General features: G+C 37.0%; 1 protein-coding gene across 3 annotated transcripts in view; it reads left to right on the plus strand.

The window, feature by feature from the left end:
* snx16 (sorting nexin 16) overlaps positions 1 to 5,896 on the plus strand; it is a 15,568-nt gene extending 9,672 nt beyond the window's left edge. The window contains exons 8-9 of one of the 3 annotated variants that reach the window (XM_017436913.3): positions 583 to 625; positions 2,679 to 5,896. In XM_017436913.3, coding sequence (XP_017292402.1) covers positions 583 to 601 — 19 coding nt within the window. In that variant the 3' untranslated portion in view covers positions 602 to 625; positions 2,679 to 5,896. The remainder of the gene's footprint in view (positions 1 to 582; positions 626 to 2,678) is intronic. The other 2 variants (XM_017436914.3, XM_017436912.2) reach the window with 2 other exon arrangements.
* Positions 5,897 to 7,518: the final 1,622 nt, after the last annotated feature.

Consider the following 7,518-nt stretch of genomic DNA (forward strand, 5'->3'; position numbering starts at 1 on the left):
AGGTCTTGACAGTGTAAAGACTTGACAGAAAATGACATGGAATCCAGATTTTTGCACAGCTTTTGGCTTTTAAAGACTATGGTCTTAAACTTTTGATCAGCTGAAAATATCATGTTTGAGTGTAAATGCAGTTTGCAGAAAATTCCCTGCTCAAAAGTTCTTGTCTCTTGCACTGATTTTTTCCTTTAACATTGTGAAGCTCTACTTAGACCCTTCTTAAGATCCAATAGTGCAAAATGCAAATTCTTGCAATTTTTGACTGGTCTTAAGATTTTGATCAGGAGTGTATCTGTATAATTTTCTTAAAAAGAACATATTTTTGTTTGTTTTAGCCCTGTGGGGAACTGTATTTAGTGTGTGAAGGGGAACAAAATAAATACATTTATTTAAAAAGTCTGGTGGAAATTACAAAATATTAAAGTGAAAAATACCTGAAAAATGTTCCTTGGCAAAAGAGCTCTTTGAATTTGGATACATCTGACATCTCAGACGTATTCAGATTATTGTTACTGTCATCGTAACTTTGCTTTTAAATTGTGTTTCCTCCTGTGTTGTTTTTCTTCCTACCTGCATATTTCACAGCAGTCCTGCTCCAGTCTGAGAGTAGAGCCTCATAACATTAAAGGTACTTCAGGTCAACCTGTGGCTCACTGTCTCCTCACGTTCTTCTTCCTAGTAACATGCATCCTAGTAACTGTGCTGTGAAGATGCTCTGCTCCGTTTCTTCAGGGTGTTTAAGGATGGGTTCAGCTTCTTTTCACATCTGTCCTAATCCAGAAGTTGCATGCTAAATGTGCAGTTACCTGTTGTGTCTCTCCATGCAGGTATGGTGTTTTGAATGTTTCTAGTTTGAACATCTTTTTTATTTTTTTTAAGCCAAGGTAAATTCCCTTTCAGTACACCAGGTTCAGGAAGAGAAGATGATATTGCCTCTCTACGAGGTGATTTCCTTGAAGTGTGATGAAATCTGTTAAAGAAGGGCTTTTACCCCTCCAGAGGCTTGGCTGCTTTCATCTAGAATAACAACACGACTGCAGGCCGCAGAAGTAAATGTGATTTAGTGTTATATTACCTGAGTGAATTCAGTTGACTCACATGAAGTGAGTTGTTGAATGACCTGAAAATGATCAACCCCAGCTGAAATGTGGATTCATTCTACGTTCATGTTCAGTTCTTTTGAGACCTTTTTTTGTTTGGCCGTAACAAACTGCACCACTGTGTTCTGTTTGACTAACACATCCTGTCCTCTTCCTGACATGTGTATGTGCTCACTGTGTAAGCAGCACAAGCTGCTGGATTTCAGATTTTTTCTTTCTTCCTCATCATTTACTGTATTGGCAGCTTCTAATAAAGACAACAAACGCGTCTCAGCTACTCAGAAAGAGCAGCTGAGAGGAGAAAAGGGAAGTACATTACTTTGTGCACACATGTTAAATTTATTATTTTTGATTTGTTAAAATCTTCTTTAAAACATTCTGCTTCATCATGCAGTGTGAAATAGCAGGAAGTCAAAGAGAAAACCTGTCTTCCCCTGTGGTAACAATCAAAAGTTTGGGCTCACCTTCTTATTTAAAAAAGTAAGTTTGTCCAAACTTTTGATTTGAGCTGTGTCTCTGTAACTTGTTGGTGTTGTGACATTATTACCTTCTAGTAGGGGCGTAACGATACACTTAAGTACAGTACATATCTCAGTTTTGGGGTAATGGTTTTGTACAACGGGTAAAAAAAGCAAATACTAAATTCTTGGGTTTTTTACTTCTTTTTTTACAGAGACAGAAGAACAAACTACTCTTTCTAGTGGGGAGGCTCTTAAGTCATGTAATGCAAAGTAGGATTCATCAACTGGTAACTTTACTGTAAAATTAAAACATAATAGTTATATTGTACTGCCTTATTTGTTCAACTTAGTAATAGTAAAATGTCCTACAGACCATGGGCCAAACAAAAAGTTTGCTACACAACAAAATTGAAAAGTATCTTTTTGTGAAAAAAAATAGAACAAAAAAGGGTTTTTCAAGTTAATTTAGCCCAAATGTGATGTAAATAAAATGTAATTACAAATGTAAAATTCCAAAATGAAATGTTAAATACTCCTCTAGCTTCTCCGCTAAGTGAGCGCTCGTGTGTCGTGTGACACAGATAATGCTTGTTGTGTATTTAAGTGTTTATTAGACTCCAGAGAACACTTGAGCGTTCCCAGGGTGTGACCCTTTTGACTTTCCGTAGATCAATCTCCCGCTCTCCTCTGCCACCATAGACCACTGAGATCTTCAACTTTTCCACGCAGCTGATTTGAAACAAAAAGGCGTTTCATCTGAATACACCGTGCTTTCTTTGCTTTGTTGTGGAACCTTTAGATCTTCCTCTTCTCCTCTTCCATTGTGGCTGTTAACAAGAAAACACGTTCTCCTTCTTCTAGATTAAAGTACTGATCGCCTGTAGGTAACATGTTCTGTCTGTCGGTTCAGACTAAATGCATGTATCGTTACATCCCTTTCAGATTGTGATCTTTTCACATTGATGGTTCAGAGGTTCAGCTTTAAATGTCCCCTTTTTTCAGTCTCTCAGGTGTTTTCTGACTCAGATTTTTATTTTTTAAATTCCCATCTTATTTCCAGTTGGTACTAATTGAAGGCTGTGCTTTTTTTGTTGTTTTGTTTTGTTTTTTGTCCCTGCAGTGGCAGCTGTGAGGTCCAACCGGTTCAATCCTCTGCTTGTTGGTGCAGGCCATCACTCAGCGTCTCTCCTCCAGTCATCCAGGTCACTCATTTTTACCACAACAACTCAGAACACTAACAATGAGCCCTGTTCTCGTCTGCATTTTTGACTCCATCATCCCTTCTCTCAAAAATACTCCAGTCCAAGTTTTGTTTTTTGTTTTTTTATTTTTGTTCATATGCAAGAGGGATTTTTTATTTTCACATAAAACCTTCACCAATCATCTCCACTCAGCGTTTGGGATTGAAACAGTTGTTTGACTTCAGTGCGTCTGATTTTGATGTCATGCAGGAATGAGTTGAGCAGAAATGGGTTGTATACTAAAAAAAAAAACAGTTTCACCTCACGATAAGTCATGGGGAATTTTATCAAGCACGTACGAAACACTTTAAAACAAACCCCGAGAACCTCAGGCTGGGCTCTTTTGTTTTGCTTTTGAACCTTTTGTTGCAGTTGCCAGATCGATCAGTCTGAATCTGCCACCACAAGGTTTGGTTAGTTGACCAAAAAAGGAAGAAAAAAAAACACTTTCTGATGAATTTGAAGGTTTTGATGACTTTCGGAGTTGACAATCTACACAAAGTAAACCATCAACATTTGTTGCCTTGTAAAAGGATGCCCTCCAACCAGAGACCTCTACCCCCCATGTGGATATCTGAATACATCTCAATAAATTAAATCTCACTCAGGATACACACCAGTCATCAGGTTGGCATGTCAGATGATGCTTGTGCAGGAGCTTTGTGTCATGACTTTGTGCTTCCTTTTGCCTGTTACTGGAAAGAGACGAGCCTTTCTTGAGAACCTTGTTTCCTCTGTAAGTCAGTTTGCATCAAAAAGCCAACATTTCCTCTTCTTTTTAGTGCCAAGTGTGACTGGTGGTAAACAAGTAACACCTGCAGCTTACTGTACCAGACACAACCAAGAAAAAGGCAGGAAGCAGTTTGTCTGCACGTGACATTATTTCACCGCCACGTCCAAACTTCTACCAGAGACTGGTATAAAGAGAAGAGCAACACACTAATGGTACCTTGCCTGTTAGAGGGATATTTGTCCATTCTGAAATGTGGAAATGATTACTATCATACAGCTGTGGATAGTTCCTTAAATCGACTCAGTTTGGACAAATAAACTTTACTTCTTATAGAATTGAGCTGATAAAGGCTTGTCCAAGCAGTCCCACAGCCAAAGTTGGGTTTACTGTCCTAAATAACTTTAATTTCCAAAAGATTTATAGCAGATCATGCAAAGGTTATTTAAATCTTTATAATTCCATCAACTAGGCATTTCATTGTTATTTTGGCAGAAAGTACTGAGAGCCACAGTTCACTGCTGCTGCTGTGAAATAGCGTTTAGATGAACTGCTTTGAAATTTAAAATAATTTTGGTGTTTTATCATGGCAGCAACCCACTTTGGTCTTGGCTGCACACAGACTAGCTGTGAGCTCATCAAGCTGATCAGAATGAAAGAATTTCTCTAAACTGAGGATGTTCAGAAAGTTATAGCAGCTGAGATATTATTTGTTCATTACACAGAACCCCACTGCAAAATGGCCAAAATATCATTTTAATACAGAGAAGGTTTGAGCTGATCTAAAGTTAGTTTACTGTGGTTTGACATATGAACATATGGACTATTTCAGCCAAGATAAAGCGTAGTAGAAGAAAAACAGAACAAACCCCCTTATTATGTTATAGTGGTTTTAATTTACCTGAGAATTTTTACACCTGAGAGTTTAATAAACCACTAATATGGAAACCTGGGGGATTAGAATGATTTATTGGCACATCTTTGGTTTTATGCAACTAAGGGCATTGAAGACACAACGCAAACTCATGGAGTTCATGCTTCCAGGACAAAGTTGGATCTATACATCACTGTTGAACTCGTCAGGCTCCACATCGCGACTGTTCCTGGCTAACAAATTGCCCACACAAGCCATATTTTCTACCTGAATAGCACTTAAGAGGCTGCTGCTTCACGGGATGAAGGTGTGCATTGACCATCTGTGGCTTCCGCAGATTTTAAACTATAAAATCTTTAGTCCGGCACTCAGCCTGGAGCAGGTCATTTAATGCACTTTATGAATGAATGGCAGTGTTTGCTTGGATATTGTTTTTACTTGTTTGAGACAAAACCCATGCCTCTTTCATTGCTGAAGCTATTTTGATTCTCATAATTAAGTGCCTTAAAGACATTTCTTTTAGCCTGTTTGTTTTTTTTTGGTGATGCATTTAAATGGCTTTATAGATTTGTGCCAGACATGAAACATATCCTCTGTCTCCCTCTGATGGAAATGTTTTAAATAACACTTATAAATATGTTGTTGCTTTAAATAGAAAAAAAACCCTACATAAATTAAGTCTTAGATCAGATATACACCTATAATTGCACTATAAAAACATATATGAAAATCCTTTGGTGTCAGAATAATGCCTCATATTTAAAGGGATATCTTACTGATCAGCCTGACATATTATGACATTTCCTACATGTGTTATAGCAGAGGTCTTGATCAGAAAAAAATATTTAATTCCCATGCAATCAAACACAAAGAAACATACTGAATACCTACGTATATTTTTCTTCTGTTTAAAGTCTGCATTGTAGTCGTTTTGTTAAAAACTACACTGTTTGGTCTAAGATGTGTTAAAAGCCTTTTAAAAGTAAAAAAAAAAAATGTTTGTAAAAAAAAAAAGTGTGGGGGGGGGGCTATTCATAAACGTGAAACAATAGGTTTTTTTTTCCTTATTTGCTTTGATTTCATTTTATTTTTAATCCCTCAGTGCTTCTTTACGCTGCATGAACAGGAAGTACTTGGCGTTGCTCATGTGGACATCAACTCTGGGATTTGTTTTGATTCATCAAACGTATCGCAGCCTTTTCTCTGCAAATATCACCACTTCACCTTTGTATAGAAACATAACTATGGCCTCTTTTATCATCAGAAAAACCTTTAATGCTTCCTGCTCTGTTCTTATGTTTTCAGTAACTTTGCTGATAAGAAACACAATATGGGGCTAAGAATACGAGGTCTTTTTTTATTTTGTGTAGTTTATTAATACAATACTACCACCACTCTGTTGTTTTTGTTCTTTTCTTGTTGTTTTATACCTTGCAACTTTGAATTTTGACACTATTTATCTGGATTTCTTGATTAAAGCGGAATGAAGGTTATTCCAGTTTTCACTCATTTATTCAACACCTCTGACAGCTGGTATACAAGACGAATTCATTCATAACCTCTTGAATGCTTTAAACAATTTCCAACAAATTAAGGATTAAGGATTGGTTCATACTCCTACTGTTAGAAACGCTGCAAAGATAAACATCAAATTGCTAATATGTGGCGATACTGAAAATGTCAATGGTTTTTGAGCAGTATACAGGCTGGTGAGGAGAACCTGTCAGGTGTTCTTTACTGGAAGTTTTAGGTTTTTCTGCTCCAACACACCTGATTCAAATGGTTAGATTACCTCCTCACCAAATTATCAAGTTCTCCAGAGGCATGTCCACAAGTCATCCATTTAAATCAGGTGAACATGCAGGAGAGTGGCCCCAGAACAAAAGAGATTGACACATGGGCCTTGGAGTCATGCCATCAGTTGTTTTGGCAGCTTCAAGACCAGATTTTCTGGTTTTTATCTTATTTGTCACAGATAATGAGCAACAAGGGTATTTTTACAGGAATTAAAACAAACAAACTGGTGGACCAGCAGCTTGTTGAGACTCTCCCAGTCAAACATGTCAAAGAGGAAACCTGCTGCTGCTAAACTATTTCTTATGGAATTCCAAATCTAAGGTTTTGATAAAACTACTTCCTCCCCGTGTCTCGGGGCGATATGTGCTGTAGAAAGTCAGGAATGTGTTCCCTGAAGTGCCTGTTTTGATGCACTTAGTTGTTCGTACAAAGGGAAGCCTTTCATTTGCAGTTATTTAGCTGATTCAAGAAAGCAGCCAAAGATGTTAACTTCAACCCAAACTGTTCAGTCACTCTAAAAATGTTTTTTAAAAATCCCTTTTTGTTTCATTTTTGTCTGTTCAGACTTTGACTATTTAAACAATGGATGAACTCGAATGAACTAATGGATGAAGAAAATAAAACGAGAAGTGCACCATTTCACATGCCAAACAGCATGTTTCCATTAAAACCAGTTTTTACTTTTCTACAGTTAACTCAAGAAAAAATCTGAGTCTTTTTCATACCTTATTCATGCACCTCGTTATTTTGAGTCAAAACATTTAATAACCAATAATCTCATGTGCGGTGCATTCAACGTATTTTGACAATAAACATCAAATCAACCCTCATGAATGCATGTAATTAATAAAAGCACCCATTGCCTCACATGCTAAAGTTCTTATGTGGTATGATAGTACTTGGAGTATGTGTTAGGGATGACTGTCAGCTATCACCACACCCTATTTTACCTCAGTATTTGTAGCCATTTCTGTGTTTGCTAAGGTTGATTAGCTGTGGCAGCCATCTTGAATGAACTTCTAAAGTCAATCAGATGGACATGAAATGATTACTGACAGTTTGGGTAAAATCCATCAAGTAGTTCTTGAGCTATTTTGCTTACAGACAAACACACACAGGTTTAGGTTTACATTTAAGTGATCTTTCAATACATCCATGTGTTATTGTTCTGTGTAGTTTAAAGATATCGAGGTCAGCCTTTCAAATAACATAACACATAGTGACACTTTAACCTTTAGAAAAGCCTAGGCTCTTGTATAAGACTTAATTTAGTAATAACTAAATAAAAATGTATTTTTAGTGTCTTTGTATTTTAAAT

Source organism: Kryptolebias marmoratus, linkage group LG21, assembly GCF_001649575.2.
Source record: "Kryptolebias marmoratus isolate JLee-2015 linkage group LG21, ASM164957v2, whole genome shotgun sequence".
NCBI classification, from domain to species: domain Eukaryota; kingdom Metazoa; phylum Chordata; class Actinopteri; order Cyprinodontiformes; family Rivulidae; genus Kryptolebias; species Kryptolebias marmoratus.